This window comes from Malaclemys terrapin, chromosome 2, assembly GCF_027887155.1.
Source record: "Malaclemys terrapin pileata isolate rMalTer1 chromosome 2, rMalTer1.hap1, whole genome shotgun sequence".
Lineage (NCBI taxonomy): Eukaryota > Metazoa > Chordata > Testudines > Emydidae > Malaclemys > Malaclemys terrapin.
The window spans coordinates 179424189-179446393 of record NC_071506.1 but is presented as its reverse complement, the minus strand read 5'-3'; the positions used below and the strand labels follow the sequence as shown (position 1 = coordinate 179446393).

The 22205-nt window shown below is 39.8% G+C and overlaps 2 protein-coding genes across 3 annotated transcripts in view; one reads left to right on the top strand and one right to left on the bottom strand.

Moving 5' to 3' along the window:
• RPRD1A (regulation of nuclear pre-mRNA domain containing 1A) overlaps window positions 1–9339 on the top strand; it is a 70464-nt gene extending 61125 nt beyond the window's left edge. For both annotated transcript variants that reach the window (XM_054018849.1, XM_054018851.1), the window contains exon 7: window positions 4208–9339. In XM_054018849.1, coding sequence (XP_053874824.1) covers window positions 4208–4357 — 150 coding nt within the window. In that variant the 3' untranslated portion in view covers window positions 4358–9339. The remainder of the gene's footprint in view (window positions 1–4207) is intronic.
• A 2571-nt stretch (window positions 9340–11910) lies between these two features.
• Window positions 11911–21842, bottom strand: C2H18orf21 (chromosome 2 C18orf21 homolog). The gene is made up of 5 exons (XM_054018852.1): window positions 21613–21842; window positions 20092–20114; window positions 17598–17797; window positions 13115–13311; window positions 11911–12607 (listed from the first exon to the last, which is right to left on the bottom strand). The coding sequence occupies exons 1-5, from the start codon at window positions 21690–21692 to the stop codon at window positions 12451–12453; spliced, it is 657 nt and encodes a 218-aa protein (XP_053874827.1). The 5' UTR covers window positions 21693–21842; the 3' UTR covers window positions 11911–12450.
• Window positions 21843–22205: the final 363 nt, after the last annotated feature.

Genomic DNA, 22205 nt, shown 5'->3' with positions numbered 1-22205 from the left:
AACTCAGTTTAATGCCCTAAATTCTAGGGTACTTCGGGAATTTATTTATTTTAAGTGCTGGAAAGCAGGCTGATCTTGAGTCTTGTCAAATTTAAGGCACATTTATCTTTCTAATGGCTGATTAGGATAATCTCACTCCTCTAACCCTTAAGTCTCCCCTTTCTAATAAAATTGCAGTAGGAATGCGTGAAGAGTTCTGCTTCAGTTGGGATGCAATCCATAAATAAATGTACTGTTTCCTTTCTGAATGTAGAATGCTATACAGTAGTGTCCAACCCTTGTTGGCCTTCATAAAAATCTTTGAAACCGAGAAGGGATACAAGCCCTTTCAATATTGACATCACTAATGGATATCTATCTTGGACTGTGTAATTAGTGGTGTATAAGTTGAAATACTTCCTAAATGTGTCTTTTAGGTAAAAGTTAAGGATTTTTTTTAAGTATGGGTAAACAGAGGCACTCAGGGTTATGTGATTTGTGCAGAGTTTCTAAGCTCAGTGACAGTGTCAGGAATAAAGCCCAGAAGTCCTGACTCACCTAATCTTGCTTTATCCATTAGACAACACTATAAATGCATATCCTGACATAAATATAACGTTGTATATGTAAGTGTACATAACATTAGGTTCTATGATAAAATAGCAAATGATTGCGTACATGTACTAGTAGTAGTAGTTTATTCTGCAGGTTTAATATGCCCTAGGAGTTAATTCTGATGAAGTTCTGTGCCCTGTGTTATACAGGAGGTCAGACTAGATGATCACAATGGGTTCTTTCTGGTCTTTGAATCTATGAATATAACTCTGATAGCACTCCAGGGATATGTACACACCATTACGTAATATGTACTATGATAAAATAGCAAATCATTGTATATATGTTTAGTAATAGTTTATTTTGCATGTTTATTATCAATCTTACAGCACTCCAGGTATGCTTAGATGACTGCAGTTGTGTAGAAACATTTGAAGTACAGAGGCCAAGATTTTCAGAAGTGATTATTGATTTTGAATATCTCAATTTTGATTCCCCAACTGGAAACACCTTCATGGGGGTTGTTTTTCTAGAAACTGCTGAGCATGTATGCTCTGAAAATTGGCCTCCACCCCAAGTTGGGCACCCAAAATCACTATGAACATTTGGACAAATTCAGAATTTTAGTTGACTGTGTTAGGGAAGTACATGAAAAATTAGGTCATTGGATTCCACAATATTTATTGCTTCATAAAATCTGTTCTATGTAATGGAAATTCTAGTCCTACATGAGGTTTATAATGGAAAAAGCTTTTGTTAAATATTCCTGAGATGGATGTTAATGTGGGAATGCTGTGTTACAAGTGGAAAGGAATTTTAGTGTTGTGTCAAGCAATTCTTTCCTGCTTTCGGGAGCAATTTGGAATTAGGCTTTATCCAATGCTAAGCCATTAGTTCTCTTTAAGGAAAGGTTACCATTAATATTATTTTAGTTAGGCTAGGTGGTGTTAGGCTTTTTGCCAATTTTTAGCTCCTTTGAACAGTTTGGTTTTGCATAGGATTCCATTGAACCTCTCCTGCATTGTTTTATATCATTTTTATATCATTACTGAAGCCAAATCTACTGGCTTCAAGCTGTCTGTCAGCTCCTTAGAATCTCGTACCTTAGTGTTGAACCTCTAGCCATTTGTGTTCTGAAACTAGTGAACCTAATGCAATGAAATGTTATACATATTGCCAAATTATTTGCCTTTGTGAACCATAATCCTTATTCTTTCCTTTAATTGGACATCTCTGCCACCTACATCACCAAAGAGTTCTCAAGTGTGTGTTCATGCATACTGGACTAGAAACAAATGGAGATGAAAGCATAAGATTATCATCAGACTTTTAGATTTTAAGATCTTTGTGGCAAAGGACCATGTCTTTGTATCTGTGTGTGTACAGAGTCAATCCAGTTGGGACCTATGGATACTACTGTAACATAAAATATTAAACAGTACATTGTATTGCTGTAGTGTCCAAAGGACCCAATCAGGATTACATTTTCCACCTCCAGAGCCTCCTCCCAATGAAGGTGATCTGGACAAATATGACCACTATCTCTCTCCCCTCCAGTAAATGATATGCAATTCTATAGAGCTTTCTTATAATTCATATAATAGAAACATAATAATGTGAATACATCTTTGTTCTGTATAGAGTCAGCAAATGTTTGAAGCTCTGTTTCCTAACTATAGATCATGTATTATTTGTACTGCATTTAGTACCTCATGGGACTCTGATTGAACTGCTAATGATCACTTTTGCTTTGATGACATTAAGAACTATGTTTGTTTTCTGACCCTCTTGGGTTACATGAACCTCACATTGCCTGAGACGTCATTTTGGATGGTCTGTGACTCTGTGTCAGTTAATATAAACAAAACAAAGGATTTGTTGATTGGGGCTGAGGTCCTGTATTTCATCTTTGTGTCTCATTATATTGAGGTTAACTCCTTGCACCTATGTGTTTAACTTCTAATTAGGAACTTGGGATTTCTCTTTGACGCCAGTTTACTTGCCACCCATATTGGTGTATTAACAAGGTCATGTTACTACCAGTGGTTTAAACTCTCTAAAATCTGGAGATCTTGGATTTGGTCAGCAGCGAAAATCTAGGTCCGTGTGACTGGGCTAATGTAATGGTCTTTGGGTCAGACTTCTTTTTTCATCCATCTTCTGTTTAGGTACTATTCAAAATACAGAGATGTGTTTAAATTTATTTTCCATACCTTGTAAATGTCATGATCAGTGTCCTATGTGGACATGTATATGGTGTATATAAACTTGGCTCCTAGCTGTCAATTGCAACTATAGTCTCTGCACTAGTGACTCATGGCACTTTTAAAGCTTATCTGCAAATGTTCCCCACCCTCCTATATATTTTAGAAATGGTATATTACTGTGTGCTGGTTTAAAGCGTTAAATATATGCCTTATATAGCACCTTGCTTCATGTGAAGAGGCCTCACAAATCAGTAAATAATTGTATGAATTACAAATGGTTAACCTATATTCAGATACAGAGTCAAAATCTAATTACTTTATTCAAGACATTCTGAGGCACTCAGATACCTCAGTGATGGGTGCTGTTATAAATATATATCAATAAATAATTGTGTAGGTAAGGTGAGTACCATTTGGCCTTTATTGTTATTAGCAACTCTTTATCTTGTGGATATGTGCTTAATATAATAATGGAAGATACACTTACAATATTACAAATTACTTTGAAAGTAATCCTTGTAATATAGTGATTATAGAAATGTCTCATAAATCATTATGCCTATCTGTACAGAAGTAGGATGTCATTTTTAGTGTAATTGGACAATTATATGTACCTAATATTTATGCAGTACAGACGCTTTTAATGTATACATTTGGTTATAGTTCAAAACACTGAATTCTAAACATTTTACTACCTGCTGTAAAAAGTGTTATCAAAATGATAAACTAGGATTATGCAGAAGTCATTAGCTGCAGTTTCCAATGTTGTAATATAAGAGATGTATAGTGTTTAGAGCACAGCAGGGAGCAGGAAAGGAAAGGTCTACTTCTTGCTCTGCTCTAATTCCCAGTGGCATGTTGGACAAATCATTCAACTTCCCTGTACCTCAGTCTAACCATTTTTGACATTTGGCCAATCCCGCTTGGCATTTCTAGTGCTTTAATTGAGAGGAATTGAGCGGCTGCAGCTCTCTTGCTAGTGTAAATGACAAGTAACTTTCTGGATGTCAGTAGAGTTATGGGACAAGTGAGAAGAAAATCAGTCACAAGTAGCTTTAATACCATGTCTCAGAATAATCCCATGCTATTAGTCACTTGTCGACATTTCTATAATTGTATTATCTAAGACTGGCATCCTCCTCGTTTAGCTTTTGTATAGTCATAGGACAAAGAAAAAAAACCCCAAAACAAAATGTACAGTGACCTAAATCAATCTCTTGAGCAGTGTTGTGATTCCTGAGCTATCTGGGACTCAAACACTGGTTCCAGCAGGTGATAAACTACTTTGAAAATATCTGGTTGTCTAACTCCTCACCTATAAAAACATATTTAATTACCTCACTTGTTTCAGGGAGTCTGTATCAACAAAATGTCAGTTAAACACTATGGATGAGATTTTGAAAATCCCACCATGAAAGCAACAGTGACTGAAAAATAATCTAACGTCAACTACTTTTGCATTACAGGAATACAAGCGCAAGTTAGCCAGAGTATCCCAGGTGCGAAAAGAACTCAGGTCACGCATCCAGAACCTTCCTGATCTGTCTCGACTTCCCAATGTCACAGGCAGTCATGTGCACCTACCATTTGCTGGAGACATCTACAGTGATGATTGATTATAAGAACCTCTATTTCTATAGCCTCTGCTCTTCTGTGGAGTGAGGGGTAGGTCAGACTGATTGATAGTCCTGTAGTATTATTTTTGTACATTGTTGGAGAGTGGCAGTAAAAAAAAAAAATAGCTCCAAATAATTTATAAGAATTGTTTAAAATATTGGTTTGTTTACTGTTTTATTGGCAAGGTACATTTATAAAAGGTGGCATCTGTATATTATTACGTTAAAGAATGGGTAATTATCTTACAATATTCGTATCTTTTGTACAGATTTTGATCAGGTGCCCTGTATGAAACTGATAAGTTTTCACTTTATTTTTTTTATGTACCCTCTACTCAGTGTAGTTCACTATATAATCAAAGTGTACATTTAAGTTGCCACATTTCAGTGGCTAGTGAGGCAATGGAACATTATGGAAATCACAATCTTATGTTTATAAGAAGACTACTGCGATTTATTTTTGGAGAGTGATGTTACTAGTTATTTATTAAGTTAATTTACTCACCCCCAAATAAAACTACTGCTTTATTTTAAAGTAAATGTTGTTAACCAGTTCTGAAAGTGGAAAATATAAATCATGTTAAATTGAACACCTCAAGTGACTCAAAATCGTGCATAATTTTAATATTTAAAAGTAAACATTAAAAATACTGAGTAAAAACTACACATATTAATTAGTACAATAGAAATGCTTTTTTTCCTGACAACTTGCTTAGTAAATTGAAGGACCACTTCTTTGTACAATAACATCTTCTGCCACATCTTAACTTTCTGCCACATCTGTCTCCATTAACAAACCTGATCCCAGAAATGGGAAGTCATTCCACAGCTTTAACTATAGTATGCAGTGGTTATTCAGGACCATACCTATTTTTGAATGGCCATTATTAAAATTTGAAAGAACTCAAGTACCATTTTACTTATACAGCATGATGATACTACAAATAGAATTTTGTTGTCTGTGGAAACTTTGGGTCAAAGCATCCTCTCCCATGGAGAAACCTGTCTAAAGAGGCAAATGAGCACCACAGGTCTCCTGTCTCTAAGCCTCCCAGTAAACATCTTCTAGATCTTGGTCTCCTTTCCTTACAAGGAGGGGACTTTCTCCCAGAAAATCTAGGCCACTGTGTGTATTAAACTGTAGAAAAATGTTACTGAATGTGTGTTTAAAAACAAACTCTATCACCGTATAAATGTGGTATTTGTATATGAGTAACTAAACTTATGAAAATAAAGTTGTTTACCCCTTGCCTTTTAAAAACACCAAGAGGCAGATGTTTAAGGGTATTTAGGAACCTCAAGATGCGGCTAGATGCCTAGTGGAATTTTCAAAAGTGCCTTACTCGCCATTAATAGGAGTTAAGCACCTAGGTGCTTTTGAAGATCCCACTAGGCTCCTAGCTGCATCCATAGTCCCCTAAATACCCTTGAACATCTGACCTCAAGTGTTTGAGTTTGTTTTACCGTGTGAGACTTTATTAAGTGTTCTAGCAAGAGATTTGCCTAGAGAAGCTCTTTCATTGTAAACATTCATAGCAATATTAACAAATATCCACCTTTACTCATACTTGTCATGTAAACTAAAACTTTTTACGTCAGTGTAAGCATAAATAAAGTTTACAGCCAATTAACACTGTACCCCCCCATCCCATATTACATACTTAAAAACAGCAGTTTTTAAAATAAAATAGACTGAGATGACTCAGTATAGACCTGGAGTGAAATCCTGGCCCTACTGAAGTCAATGAAAGTTTTGCCATTTACTTCAGTAGGTCCAGGCCCTGGAATACTTGTTAACTATCAGCAGGATATAACAGCCTTTTTTAAAAATATATTCATATTTGGACACAAGCACATACAGTCAGATTTTCCTCTTCTGCAAAAAGTACCACAAATGGGCTGTAGTTAGATGGAAAAATCTATGGAGTGAAATTACAGGGTTTCTGCACAGCATCATTACTTCAGAATAGGGTTTGGTGGCCCACAGAGGGGTCTAAGAGAGTTTGGACCTTCACCCATGGATTTCTCTGTACATCTGAAGGTAACACAGAAATTGGATATTTACAAAGAGGGCCAGACTCTACATGATATTTCTTGGGACTCTTCCTATCCTCCCTAACAATATACCATCTAGACTGCTGCTGGCGTGGCCTCTCAACCCACACCTGGTCCCAAAACACTCCAAGTCCCTCTCAGGTTTACATGCATGAAGGAGGAACCTCCGGGAATTAAATCTGACAGAATCAACATTCATTTTTGCACACTTTACCCTGTAATTTGCAAGGAGATGATATTATGTAGAGTTGTTTTCATTGGGAGTTTCCCACCCAAAAACCTTATTAAGGGGTGGGAAAATGCTTGATGGTCTGAGCTCACCAGCCTTCAACAGATTTATAGCCATTTGAGTGGGCTTTCTACTCATTTTATCATTCCACAGTGAAAACCAGAGTGGGAAGGATATGGACAATAATTAGAACAAAGGAAATTAGGTATGTTTTCTTAAGCAGAGTCAGGTATGTAAAAAATATCCATAGTCATCTTTTCAAAAGTTGAAGACTATTTGAAAACTTAGACCTAGATTAAGACTTTCATGGTTTAAATGTGTTCTAATCCATTAAAAATGTAGCTGTATAAATGTATATGTATACACACTTTATTGCTGCAAAGAAGAACTCTCCTTTTGTAAAGCATAGTACAAAATTTCTTATAAATTAAAACCAAAAATCAGATCAGTTATTTCATGAATCATAAATGCACAGAACAAATCAGTAGTCTCAATCCGTTCCAAAGCAGGTGGACGGCTGCCGCCATTGAAGTCACTAGGTGTAGAGGTCTACTGATGTAGAGTTCATTGTAAGATCAGAGCCTGGATTTTTAAAATATTTTGTTGTAAAAAGTTTAAACATTCATTCCTTCTCCACCTGCCTTATTCAGAAAAAGGGCAGAAATCAATGTGTAAAAGTCAAGGAAAATCGGCATTCAGCTCCTCAAGGACAGAGAGAAAGGTAGACACTGACTTCACTCTTATTCTCTTCTTAAGTTTTAGTAATATTGTTGTGTATCTATAGATGTATATTTAGAAGTGGTTAAAGACAAGATTTAGGAAAAATATATTGAAAAAAATCAAACTTTTCCTTGAGATGAACATTAATTTTGATATAATTTTAAGTGAAAGTTTGAGAACTATACTTTTCTTTGGATAAAATTTGCTGTATCTCACTGTTAATGTTTTTACCTCATGGAGCTTTTAATTCTGCAGTGTGCTTTGTTTGTTTGGGGTTTTTTAACAGCCACTCAAATTTAGTTTGAAAACAAACAATTTCGGGGAGATAAAATGCTCCTTGTTTGTCACTAAAAGTATCTCATGGTAGTGGATGAATGGTGCTCCAACTGTCTGATTTCTATGGTAGTGACAGCACAATATCAATGAATTTGATGTTTTAATACTGTAACACCATTCCCAGATTCACTGGAGGAGACATATTATTCAGTAAGACACAACAGCAACCCCATAGGGTTGGCAGGTATCCTTAAGTTCTCAGGTACCAAAATGTAGCATATATACCTGTGCACAGGATTGTTCCCAGGTAGATAAAATGAGGTGTAGTCGCCTAATCTGGATAAAGTTGTATTTTGGTAATGTGACACAATTGCACTGAAATCCAAATCACCTGCCCAAAGAAAGATGGATACTAGATGCAAATTTTTTTTAGCTCAACAAATGTTACACCTTGAAGCGTTTTCTAATAAAAAAAAAAATTAGATCCTTCAGGTGAGAGATACACATTTATTTACTCAGTTATATTATATAGTTCAGGAGTTTTTAGTGAAAAAGCATGGACATAATCCCGCAGCCCTTAATCATATGAATAATACCCACTTGCAGGTAATTCTGCTGCTGTCAGCGGGATTACTCTAATGAAGTAACGACTTTGAAGATAAAGCCATATAGTTGTAAAACTTTATAAAAAATCTCTAAAAATGCCTATTCTCCATAGTTTTGTGATCTTACAAACAAATTTAAGATTCTTGGTTACAAAAGAATTGTAACTGTTGAAAAAGATAAATTGCCTCCTCTGTAGAAAGTTAATTTATAGATTTCAGTAACATTAGCTTGTCTGTTTTACATTCAGCTTCAACCTTTTATATATTAAACCAGTCAACCTTCCATGATTCCCCCTCCCACACAACACAATGAAAGCTACATGCTTTAAAATCTAGAAGTCCGTGGCAAAACACCCATGAATTTCAGTGTCTGCAAATGTGTCCTCTAGTGATCACCAAAATTCACCCTTCCATCAAAAAGCCTATGCACCACCTGGAGAACTTAAATGAATATAGCTCGTGCATAGGCCTTTTTCTGGCCCTCTGCCTGGGTGTAAAATTAAACTTGTAGTACATATGGTAATAGAAAGTTATAGAGTTATTGTTGAAAGATTAGTGAATCAGCTGCAATGGCACTATTTTTGATGGGCTGGTTTTCTATTAATACAAACACTTGGGATTAATTCTTGCTTACTTTTCTCATGCCGATATTCCCACTATTTGTGTGAATAAAGCAGTTAGGATCTGGCTGTCAGCAACACACTCTAGAATCAACTTAAAAATCTTAATGGGAATATTGATTATCTTTTTTTAAAATGGATGACCATTCTGTCTTTGAACCTGTCTCACTGTGTTAAATTATCTTAATGGGTCAACTTCTCCATCTTACTATTTAGAAGTCGAATTCAAAGTATCCTAGTAAGCATGATCCTTTTTTGTGGGAATTTGAAAAAATGCAATAACAGCACTTTGTAACTTGTTTGCAACAGAAATTTACTCATTTGTTGAAAGCTGACAAGAAAGATGCTTGAAATGTAAAAATGTGTTTCATTATTGTGCACTGCTCACAGAATGTGTAATTCTTGTATTTGTCCTCTAAATAACACCTCAATGTATAATGTTTTCATATTTAAAAGAATAAAACGTTGTAAAAACATCGTAAATCAACATTATTTAATGCTTATATGCCCAACCTATGTTCTCTAAAATGTCTATATATAGCCTCCATATATTGTTCTGAGTAACCCAAAACCATGCCACTATTTTGTCTGCGGCTGGTTTATAATAATTTTAATTATTACCTTACTCTCTCAGTTGAGTGAAATGGCACTTTTAAATGAGGGTGGAATTTGTTCTAAAGGAAAAATATATAGTTTTGTGGTGAGTGTCTCTAAAAACTGTTTAAAACTAAAGAAGTTATCAATTGAAGCGATAGGAGACTCCATTATAAAAAGAAAAATCCATGACAATGATTACACTTAGTGTCTTCTATTTTGAAAGATTTACCAGTTTGAGAGATTCCCCGTACTTAAAATGGGGAATAATTGCTGAAACTGGGAATATCTCAAAATGGAAGAAAGTTTAAGCATGATTGCTGTACCAAACTGATTACTGTTACCATTTTGTTTTCTTATATGCAGTGTTGTCATAGCCAGGACTAACTTCTACTGGTGAAAGATACAAGCTATCAAGCTTAAGATGAGCTTTTCTTTAGGTCTGAGAAATGTACAAGGTGGAACAGATTGTTTAGCACATGTAGTTAACACATATTTCAAAGGCTCATTCAAGGTGAAGTGGCCAATTACCACCTCTCCAGTCATAGGAGGATGGAAGGGGGAGAAAAAATAGGTGGGAGGGGGTTAGTGCGTTACAAATTGTTGTAATAAACCATAAATCCAGTGTCCATATTCAGTCAATGACTTTTAGTGTCTAGGAAAGTTGAGTTTAAACTCCCAGGCTTGTCTTTTGAAGGTGTTGTGCAGGCTTCCTTTGAGGATGAGGATTGAGAGTTCAGATATAGAGTGATCACTTTGTGAAAAGTGTTCACACACAAGTGATAAGGTGTTTTTGTCTTGTATAATTTTTCTGTGTGAGTTCATTTGGAGCATACTGATTGTCTCATTTCACCCACAAAGTTGTTATTGGGGCATTTAGTGCACGGGAAGAGGTACACCATATATTGTGATAGGCACGTGTAGGACCCATCGATCTTGAAAGGTGTGTTGTGGGGATTATTGATCGTTGTAGCAGGTGAGATGTGTGCAGGTTTTGCATCTGTTGTTCTGTAAGGATCGGGTGGTTTTCAGTTGGTGTATCCTGCTCTGGGTGAAGCTACTTCTGATGATGAGCTTGGAAAGGTTGGGAGGGTTATTTGAAGGCCAACAGAGGGGGTTCAGGAAAGATTTCTTTAGGATGAGGTCCTCATCAAGAATGGGTTGTAATTGTCACGGGGGTGGGGGGGGGAGTTATTTCTGTGTTGAAGCAGGTTCTCTTGAGGTATTTGAGTGGCCCATTTCATGACATGATCTCCTTCTCTAGTGGAGTGTCCTTGTTTGGTGTAGGCAGTTTTAAGTGTGTTAAGGTGTATATCCCAGACTTTCTCCTCAGAGCATATTCTACGGTATCAGAGTGTCTTGCTGTAGATAATTTTTTTAGTGTGTTTGGGGTGATTGCTGGATCCGTGAAGGTAGGTGTGATGAACTATGGGTTTCTTGTATATAGTTGTCAGTAGGGTTCCATGGTTGAAGCTGATTGTGGTATTCAGGAAGTGGATGCTAATGTGGGAATGTTCTAGAGAGAGTTTAAAGAAGGGGGAGTGGTTGTTGAAATTATGGTGGAAATCTATGATGAAGTTTAAGTCATCTGTCCAGAGAAAATATCGTTGATGTATCTCAGGTATTTCATTGGTTTCATGGTGTATTTGTCCAGAAATGCTTCCTTAATGTGACCCTTGAAGAGGTTGGCGTATTTGGGAGTCATCCTAGTACTCATGGCCATTCCCAGGCTTTGGACAAAGTGTTTGTGTTGAATGTAAAAGTGTTATGGGTGATAAATAGGATATAAAGGGATTTAACATTAGATACAAAGATGATATGTGCATACAAATACGATAAATCATATTGGATTGCTTGTGACTTTTCCATTGATACCTTACATGACATAGTTTGTGTAAGATGTGATGCAACTGTCTAACAGTGGCAATATTATGTTTCAATCATACAGCCTCACAGCATCCAAAAGTGGCACACACCTTACTGTAAAAAAAATTAAAAAAATTTCATAAAGATTTTACAACACAGACCCTTTTAAAATACTGCTTTAAAATATACATTTTTCTTCCCAACAAAACTGAAGAATTAGTAAAGGCATCAGAGGACAAGCCATAAAGTGACCCTTGTAAATAAATACAGAGCTCTACAGAGAGGAAAAACAGCACAATGCATTGTCAAAGCATAGTTACCAAAAAATTGTTAAAAATTGACCCTACATATATTTTAGTTAAATCTAAAGTGAAGGAAGGGCTTTCTAAATCACTTTTATTATGTATTTCAGCCACATTACCCATTTCCAGAAGATTCATATGAATATTACCTACTTATCAGCCCTTATGAGATTAAAACTAAGATTTGCAACAAGCTCTGCCCTCTCTGAAATGTTTTTTTTAAATATAGCAACTTGTATTTGTTGGAAAGTGGTCTTTAATTGGATTTTTAAAAAGCCAGATGCACTTCAAGGGACAAGTGGAATCATTTTATTTGTCGCTTTAGTGGTGCCAAAACAAGAATGAGGACTGGAACAGAAAGGAAGCAACCATTCACAGCACAGATCTGGAAAGAATTAGAGATAAGCAGATCCTCTGCAAGTTCTACTGTGGTACAGGATCCTATTTTAGAAACCATTACACTGATTGCTACAGCGCAAGCCAATCTGGTCCAAGAACAGATTTTGTCTTTTAATTCCAGAGCCATTAAAGATTATGAAACAAGTACAGGCTTCCAAGACTTGGCTTATTACCTTATTATTCCAGCAATATCCTCTGGTAGGGAATCTATATAAAAGTACAGAGACTGTTTCCAAACAATGTATTTAAATCTCCCCTACATGCTGAAGGTCTTACCACAGCCAGAAATTAAACCAGTATTAACAAAAATTGTTTCTAAGTTTATAAAACAATTAATAAAGCAGCCACTAATTTAGTTCATTTACTGGCCCAATTTTAGCCACTTCTACTGTAACCATTATCATGACTCTTGTAATTATTCAGTATTTCAAAGTGAAGACAAGAAGTTTTTCAGGTCCATCTTCTTCTGGCTCTTTTGTTTTTCTTCAAGATTAAGCAACCATTTTAGCTGAGTAAAATGAAATTTAGTGTTTTTGGGAGTCTTGGGGAAAGAACTGGATGGTGACTGTCCAGACATGCATGTTCTGAAAAGCAAAGCAAAACAAAACAAAAATCAGATAAATCTCTTATTAAAAAGTGAGGCTGGAGAAATAATGTAATTTTATGGTCTGATTTTGAAAATGGTTGTGTACATAAAATTCAGGTGCACAATTACTTAACTGCAAACATAACTTATGCATTGTGTGTGAAAGTGAGCTGTGAGAAGCACAACTATCCAAATATGTTTGAAAGTACTGAGTCTGTGCACACAATTACATACGTGCTTAGAAAATAAAACCCTAAATGGTATCTCACACTAAGGCTGAAGTTTATTTTTTTAAAAACACCCAGAAGTGATACTTTTTACCCCTAGTCACTCTTTTTATTAGACCCTTTGGACTTCTGCAATTTAAAAAAAACAACAAAATAACAACTGATCTTCCATTTCAGATCAGACAGATTACTAAATGACTTGTCTGAACTCCCTTTCCTGACTTCTAGTACTGTGCCCTATTCACTGTTGCCTCTTTAGGTAAAATGGAAATAGGCACCTGGAAGTTGATGCTGGACTCTTGCTTGTAGATCCAGATTTACTGTGGTTTAAAGGTGTCATTTTGTTTGCAGATATTGGAGTCTTTGGGTCTGGTTTACACATCGGAGTACCAGAACGGCTTGTTGCTGTTGCCAGAAAATCTCTGCTTTTACCATGATGTCTTGTTGTTTTGTTGCATGTGTTGCAAGTAACCAGCTATGAAGAAAGGAAAGGAAATGTTTGCTCTTCTGTCAGTCTTTCCCGATTTTAAATGTAGAAGGCATTGGTGACTAACACTTTTAGACTGATCCAAACTGCTCTTCAAAATTACAGAGTGAATCAAGCTGCTTAAATTCTTACTTGTGTGAAGCAGAGAGACATAAAAAGCAACATCAAATCCACCTCTAGCTTTCTCCTTTAAACCACTTAAGCCATCAAATCCCCCAGGGTCTGACTAGAAATGATTCCAATCCCCTGGAAACTAATTTCAGGGGACTTTTAATACTGAATTGCAAACACATGGAGTGAAACACAAAAAACAATGTCACAACAAAAAGACTAGACAACATTAAAAGTGGCTCTGACTGTACAATACTCTGAATGTACCTCAGTGGGATTCATGTTTCACCACAAACATACAAGAAACCGGAAAATGATCAAAATGTATTTTAAAATTAATTTTTTAATTTATACCTCTATTTAAATATACAACACTTTTTTGCAAACAACAAGGAGTCCTTGTGCCACCGATGAAGTGGGTTATAGCCCACGAAAGCTGATGCCCAAATAAATTTGTTAGTCTCTAAGGTACCACAAGGACTCCTTGTTGTTTTTGCTGATACAGACTAACACGGCTACCCCTCCGGAACACTTTTTTGGTGTGTCTTCAGAGAAAATGATATTAAAAATCCAAAATCTTCAAAAATAAAAATATGCACTACTGATAAAAAGAAACAAGGTAACCCATTGGTATGGAGAGAAGGAGAACCACACAGGGAGAGTGGGACCAGAGGGTATCTACTAAAGTTCAGTAGGGTCAAAAGGGGAAGCAGCTGAGTGGGCATATATTAATAGAGAGATTAATATATTAATCTCATATATTAATAGAGAGATTGTCTGAGACACTGCTCCCATCACATAACATCTCTTATAAGTACACCAACTGCTTTCACAGAAAATAATAGGAAAGCTTTTAAATTTATTTTAGCTCTTTTTAATGGATTCAGCTAGAAACAAGGAGAATCAAAACAATATGACCTGCCTGCTCTCCACAGAAGACCACCAGTGGTCCACAACCCAAAGTTTGGGAACCAATGACTTAGGCAAAAATCTTTTTAACAGCTGATCTTCCATTAATTGATGAAACATATCTGCAAAAAAATGTACAGATGATACTTCTAGGAGTTTTAGAACACTGCAAAATAGAATACGGTAATTTTATGCAAATTGCAAAGTTAGCAGAATGCTTAAACCAAGATTAAAGTATCGCTAATGGCTAAGAAAGGTCTTGTAAACATAGCCTGTCAGCTTGTTGGTTTAAGTCTCAGTCAACCTTGCTCCTAATGTGTCATTTTCTACAGTAGGAGCTTATATGGCGCTACAATGGTAATTTTGGGAGCTGTCAGTTCCTGATAGTATTTTAAATGTACAGTACCAGAAACATTTCAAGCACAATCCAAGTAGCAAATTGCAACCAAATAACAGTAAGTATGTAAGTCAATCTTGATCTTAACTTGGACAGATCTTAATGAGATTGTCAGTCTGTCTGAAACAGAGCAGATGGTATTATTACTATGTTTAAATCCCAATTCAAGGTCATTGCATGGAGATTAGAATGGACCACTAACTATAAACTCACATTTATATGGATGCCTGCTACATTCTGAGAATCTGTCCAGCTAACAAACAAATGTATATTTTTGTTTAAAAACCTGTTACAGCTCTGCAGCAGGTCACAGTTTATGTCAATATTTGTTTTGTTTCTTTTTGGGGGGGGGGGGGTACACATAGCGGTACATACACACCTTGCCAACTACTCCGTAGTATCATTACTTAAGTTTGTTTGGGCAAGACCACCCACATTATTGGAACAGGAAGAGGCACACTGAATATCAGCTGTCTAAAATGACAGTTCCTCAAATCTATCCGAAATGTTTGTAATATCACACCAGTGAATAATAAAAGCAAAATTTCCAAGTTCACAGTGGTCCACAAGCCCTTCAAATGGAAACTAAAATTTTGAGGGGAGGGAATTTGCTTCATTTTGTTAGTTTTGTAATGTGTCTATCTGAAGTGCCTATAGCTTTGACATATAAGTGATACTAATTAATGATTATGATACTTCCTCAACCCAATCTTGTTGTTGGTGCTTCAGATTTCTATTGTTGCAAATTCTGGCACAGGAAATTATAATCAGTAGTTTCCTCATTTCTTAGAAAGCTGTCCAATCTGACCACAGGACATGCTCTGAAGACTCAATGTTGTGCCCAGTGGAGTGTCGTCTTCATTTATTAAGACATCTGTCTATATAATTGTTTTAATAGATTTGTATGTCTCTATAGCACTACATTAAAGGTATATATAGTTATTCTCTGCATGACAGCTTCAGAACTTGAACACTTCTCCATTTTAATCGTTCTGGAATATAATGAAGATCATGCAGTAAAGTGAAACATGTTAACACAAAATATAGTAAACAATGCTAACAAGCGTCTTCCCTTGCCCCTTAATGACTAGTTTCATTATTTTAATGAAGTTACTTTGGATTTACACATTGGTGTAAATGAGAGCAAAAATCGAGCCCAAAAAGCATTCCGAGACCTCCCCTAATGCAGACTGGTTTGCAGCACTGGGTAAAGTGCCTTTTCTTGGTGATAAAGCACTGTGCTCTGGGGTAGAAATTATATTTTAACCCAGTAGACAGGGGAGGCCAGTTATTCATTTTTCCTTCTTACTGGATTGTTTCCACTTTCTACTCAGCAAACAAGAACTCACTGATTGGCTATTCATTACTGAATATTAAACACTGGTCAGGGAAGTCTCACACAAAATGGCCACCCAACCCAACATTGTTTGAGCTTCCTCTTGGAGACACCAGAAGCTGCTCAGGCAGTTCACACTCAATTTGAAAAATGCTGACAAAGAAACAAACCAAACCAACAAAATTGTCGCATTGTCTGACATGTGAGACTAAGTCACTATGGATATCCTCGCCCTCAAAATATAAGCAACTGGGACAGTATTAATGTGTTACTAAGCACTTTGTGTGTGTGTATGAACTTTTGATCTCTTCCAGAAATAATTTACTCTCATTTAGGTACACCGCTTCACAACAGACTTCTAAACGGGAGCGTGGTGACAAGTGTTTCCTCCAGGCATAGCTGTCCTTGAAATCTTCAGGCCTCTACACAGCATTTTGCAGCCCATGGGAGCGAGCATCCCAGCCCGGGTTGACAGACTTGGTCTAGAAGAACTTTCACTAGTACTCAAAAAACAGCTGTCTAGACAGAGATTTGAAGTGTGACTCAGAGCATGAAACACCCCGCACTCCCTGGGTTTCAGCGCCTGAGCCACAGCTTCAAAGCCCTGTCTATACAGTTATTTTCAGAGCACTAGCACGAGCCCCACTACCTACGTCTATCAACCCGGGCTGAGAGGCTCGCTCCCATGGGCTCCAAAACACTGGGCAGACATATCTCAAATGGATAAAGAAGAAAACAAGAAGTCAGGCAATAAGAGTTAATGTTCCAACGGCAACTTTAACTGGGATTATGATACACGTGCTGTATGCTTTATCATAGACATTTTATGACAAACAGTAACATTCAGCTTATACACTTAAAAAAAATGTCCATCACAGCCAAATTAGTGTAACTGCTGGAATCTTAACTTTTAACAGGCTTTTCAGCTTTGATTTCCTCTTTTTTTAAGAAAAGGGGGAAAACCTACCTCTACTTAATGATGTTAGGATTTACCTGGCTCCAATTAGGCTCTGCAGGTCATAACACTCTTGAGTGAAGAGGGTGGAAAAAGACAAGCATCTTTGCTGCTGCTAGTTTAGCTGGAGACACTTCTGCAAAACCGCACAAATGGACTAGCAGTACACTTTACACCAAGAACATTCTCAACAAAAAGTGATCTTCACAAGTGGTTTGTTTTTTAGATAAAATTTTAGAATATGCAGATTGTGGCTTCTATACATTTTTGCAGCCATGTGTTTGAGGTTTGGGGATTTTTCCACCTGCCATTTTCTCATCTCCTTATTGTTAGTCAGTTTTTTTGTTTTAAAATTCTTTGTGTGTGTATCTGAATAGAAGTTACCCCAACAGGAAAGTTACATAGAGAAAGTTGTTATGTTATGATGAAATAATCTTATGGATTGCAAGCTCAATTTCTAAACAGAAAAACTTCCTATCTTCTTTTATTCCCTCTCGTTGAGGGAAATAAATGCTCCAGGGAATGAACAAACCCAGTTATCGTGTTAATTGGAATAGCAATCTTACCAGAACACTTCTTGAGTCCTTGTACTTTTTCAAAAGCTTTGTCTGTTTCAAATTGAGTTTATGGTTCTTTGCCTCCCGATTAAGAAGTTTCTGTATCCGTGGAGTCAGTTTCATCTTGGGTTTGAGACGTACTCTGTGGTTATCAGGAACCAGAAACTGGAAACAGTAAGGGCATATCCTTTCTCTGTTGGTTTTGTTATCTACAGACGAATAAAGACAACACAGTAAAACCCTAAATGAACGTCTCTCTGTAAGTATGTTTTAGAGGTGAACATATATTACAGCTATTAAACCACTGATTTATAGCATACTGTAAATTGCGCATTGATAAGGGCATGACAACCTTTTTTCTAGCATTTTAAAAATATTATTCACGTACAAGTACTTTCATAGATTCATAGATTCATAGATTCTAGGACTGGAAGGGACCTCGAGAGGTCATCGAGTCCAGTCCCCTGCCCGCATGGCAGGACCAAATACTGCCTAGACCATACTTTGTTCAAACTGTTCTGTTAGAAGTGTTCCTGTGTCAGCACGAGATACATGATTAATTTGATTCTGCATTTCATACTTAGCAAAAACTCAAGAGGAAGCCAAATGTTAAAAAATAATCATATAGTATTGTGTGTACAGTTACACATAATAAGGCACTGTCCAATGGGTAATTGTACCAGAAAAATACATTCCATCTTTCTTCAAAATCTTACATTCTGAGAACCACATTCCTGCAAGATTTCAGAGTAGCAGCCGTGTTAGTCTGTATCCGCAAAAAGAAGAACAGGAGTACTTTTGGCACCTTAGAGACTAAAAAATTTATTAGAGCATAAGCTTTCGTGGACTACAGCCCACTTCTTCGGATGCATATAGAATGGAACATATATTGAGGAGATATATATACACACATACAGAGAGCATAAACAGGTGGGAGTTGTCTTACCAACTCTGAGAGGCCAATTAAGTAAGAGAAAAAAAACTTTTGAAGTGATAATCAAGATAGCCCAGTACAGTTTGATAAGAAGTGTGAGCATACTTACAAGGGGAGATAGATTCAATGTTTGTAATGGCTCAGCCATTCCCAGTCCTTATTCAAACCGGAGTTGACTGTGTCTAGTTTGCATATCAATTCCAGCTCAGCAGTCTCTCTTTGGAGTCTGTTTTTGAAGTTTTTCTGTTGTAATATAGCCACCCGCAGGTCTGTCACTGAATGACCAGACAGGTTAAAGTGTTCTCCCACTGGTTTTTGAGTATTTTGATTCCTGATGTCAGATTTGTGTCCATTAATTCTTTTGCGTAGAGACTGTCCAGTTTGGCCAATGTACATGGCAGAGGGGCATTGCTGGCACATGATGGCATATATCACATTGGTAGATGTGCAGGTGAACGAGCCCCTGATGGTATGGCTGATATGATTAGGTCCTATGATGATGTCACTTGAATAGATATGTGGACAGAGTTGGCATCGGGGTTTGTTACAAGGATAGGTTCCTGGGTTAGTGGTTTTGTTCAGTGATGTGTGGTTGCTGGTGAGTATTTGCTTTAGGTTCAGGGGTTGTCTGTAAGCGAGGACAGGTCTGTCTCCCAAGATCTGTGAGAGTAAAGGATCATCTTTCAGGATAGGTTGTAGATCTCTGATGATGCGCTGGAGAGGTTTTAGTTGGGGGCTGAAGGTGACAGCTAGTGGTGTTCTTATTCAAACCGGAGTTAAAGAAAATAACAGGACTGGGAATGGCTGAGCCATTACAAACATTGAATCTATCTCCCCTTGTAAGTATGCTCACACTTCTTATCAAACTGTCTGTACTGGGCTATCTTGATTATCACTTCAAAAGTTTTTTTTCTCTTAATTAATTGGCCTCTCAGAGTTGGTAAGACAACTCCCACCTGTTTATGCTCTCTGTATGTGTGTATATATATCTCCTCAATATATGTTCCATTCTATATGCATCCGAAGAAGTGGGCTGTAGTCCACGAAAGCTTATGCTCTAATAAATTTGTTAGTCTCTAAAGTGCCACAAGTACTCCTGTTCTTATTCCTGCAAGAAACTTCCTGAGGCACACTCCTGTGTCAACATAAAACCCTACTGAAGTCAAAGGTGGACTGCCCTTGCTAAGCTTCTTCCAAGACTGAAATTTAGTTAAAAATATAATAGTGTTAGAATCAAAACAGGCTGATGAAAGGCCAAATTCAGGCTTGATGTGAATGGATGCAGTATGGAGAGATGATCCCACATCTGCCTCACTGCATCCTATTCCGGATAACATTAAATCAGACATAAGTGGTAGCCAAAGAAGAGTCTACCAAAGGGAAAATATTTCCCAATTCCCTCTGATAAAGAATTTCCCTCTGTTACCCTGTTTTTGAGGGTGGAGGAGAAGAAGTGATCATGTTCTAAAAGTCACATCATGTGTTCTGAGCAGTTCAAAAGCTGTGAATTGAGCTTGCCTGTCTGGCTCCGATTTAAAGAACCAAACCCACTGAATTGTTTAAACTTGCCTTTTTTGGAATGAAGCGTCCACCTGGGGGAGGAAAAAGAACAGGGTTACCGACCAAGTGACAAGTCACTGCACACGAGTCCCTGAAGCTCGGGCAGCAGGAGACACTGGCTTGAGACCGAGCCACCCCATGCATGGGATCCTACCCTGGGTATAGGCTGTCCCCTACAAGGAAGTGTTGTGGAGAGAAGGTGGGAAGCCAGGATGGGGGCAGCAGGACAGACGGACAGCTAGGGTTACCATACGTCCTCTTTTTCCCCGGACATGTCCGGCTTTTCGGCAGTCAAACCCCCGTCCGGAGGGAATTGCCAAAAAGCCGAACATGTCCGGGAAAAGACATGCGCCGCCGGAGCCCGGGAGGGGAAGTGCCCGGCTGGGGGCGCAGGGTCTGGAGGCACGGGGGGCTGCCCGAAGCCGGTAGCGCTCGGGTAGCCCGGCTCTTAAACAGAGCCGAAGAGTCGGGGAGGAGCAGAGCCGCAGCGGCTGGAGCCTCCAGCCCCCGGGGCTCTGTGTAACTGACACAGTGTCAGTTACACAGAGCCAAAGAGGAGCAAAGCCTCCAGCCCCGGGGCTCTGTGTAACTGACACAGTGTCAGTTACACAGAGCCGCAGCCGCTGGAGGCTCTGTTTAAGAGGCGGGCTGCCCAAGAGCTACCGGCTTCGGGCAGCCCCCTTGCCTCCGGACCCTGCGCCCCCAGCCGGGCACTTCCCCTCCCGGGCTCCGGCGGCGCAGGGTCCGGAGGCACGGGGGCTGCCCGAAGCCGGTAGCGCTGGGGCAGCCTGGCTCTTAAACAGAGCCTAAGAGGAGCAGAGCCTCCAGCTGCGGGGGCTCTGCTCCTCTTTGGCTCTGTGTAACTTATACAGTGTAAGTTATGCAGAGCCGCCGGAGCCCCGGAGGGGAAGTGCCCGGCTGGGGGCTCAGGGGCCGGAGGCATAGGGGCTGCCCAAAGCCCGAGCGCTACCGGCTTCACGGTTTGCTGGGCAGCCTCCAGACCCTGCGCCCCCGGCTGGGCGCTTCCCCTCCCGGGCTCCAGCTGCGCTGGGGGCGCAGGGTCTGCCCGGGAAACCCTGAAGCTGGTAGCACTGGGGCAGCCCTTTCCCCCTGGCTGGGAGTGGGAGGGGGCAGGGTTAGGATGGGGAAGGGGCGGGGTTGAGGCGGGGCTAGGGCGGGAAATGGGCGGGGTTGGGACGGGGCTAGGGTAAGAAATGGGCGGGGCCAGGGCCCGTGGAGGGTCGTCTTCTTTTATTTATGAGATATGGTAACCCTAGGACAGCTGGCTGCAGGGGTGGACAGATGTCAGCCTGGCACAGGGCAGTCACAGCAGCTCGGCCCAAACGTGCGGGGCTCACCCAACCACACAGCCCGGGCCCCTGCAGGCGTCAAGAAACCGGGGCCACGTGGTGGTTGAACAGGAGGGTGACGGGCCATGACTCGACGGGGCCGTCATTACGTCACAAATCGGAATGCCGTCGGTCTTCTCCCCACCCCCTCGGAAAGAGGGACCGCGCGCCAGGCTCTTACATCAGGAATCGGGCCTGAGCCGGGCACGTGCCCATCAGCGCCCGAGCCGCCCCTTCCAGGAACCGCCGGCGCCTCGACATCCCCGCGAGAGCGAGAGGCGCGCGCGCACCCCGCTGCGACCGGTCCAGCGCCGCCGACTTTCCTTCCGGTGTGAAGCGCGGCGCAGGGTCCAGGCGGAAACAGCAGCCGCGGCACAAACGTTCCGGCCTCCCCCGCGGGAGGGAGAAAGAGCCCGTCGGGCGGGGTCGCGGCCGGGCCCCTCCCCTCGCACGCTCAGCCCCGGGGCGCCGTCAAAAATATCGCTTCCTGTGCGAGGCGCAGGCGGGACAGGGGTTCCTGGGCGCGTAAAGCTGGGCGGGAGCGCGGCCGCGCTGCCCTGGCGTGCGGGGAGCCGGGACTCGGTGCCGCGCGCTGGGTGTGTCGCTCCAGGGCTCCCCGGCCGGCCCCCCCCCATGGACTCGCCTGGGCCGGGACCCCCCCAGTGCTGCGCAGGCGCGGTCTGTTCCTGGGGCCCCTTGAGCCGCTCCCGGGGCCGGTTTACACTGCAGAGTTTTGGTCTTTCTAAAAGGATTGTGGCGGCCCCCAGCAAGCCG

Excerpts from the sequence above, each read along its gene's own strand:
- C2H18orf21 (XM_054018852.1), bottom strand. The coding sequence starts at position 21,692 with ATGTCGAGGCGCCGGCGGTTCCTGGAAGGGGCGGCTCGGGCGCTGATG. Across the intron at positions 17,798-20,091 it reads GACGCTTCATTCCAAAAAAG|ATAACAAAACCAACAGAGAA; the intron begins GCAAGTTTAAAC and ends ATTCGTCTGTAG. Across the intron at positions 12,608-13,114 it reads AGTCCAGCATCAACTTCCAG|AACATGCATGTCTGGACAGT; the intron begins GTGCCTATTTCC and ends TTTGCTTTTCAG.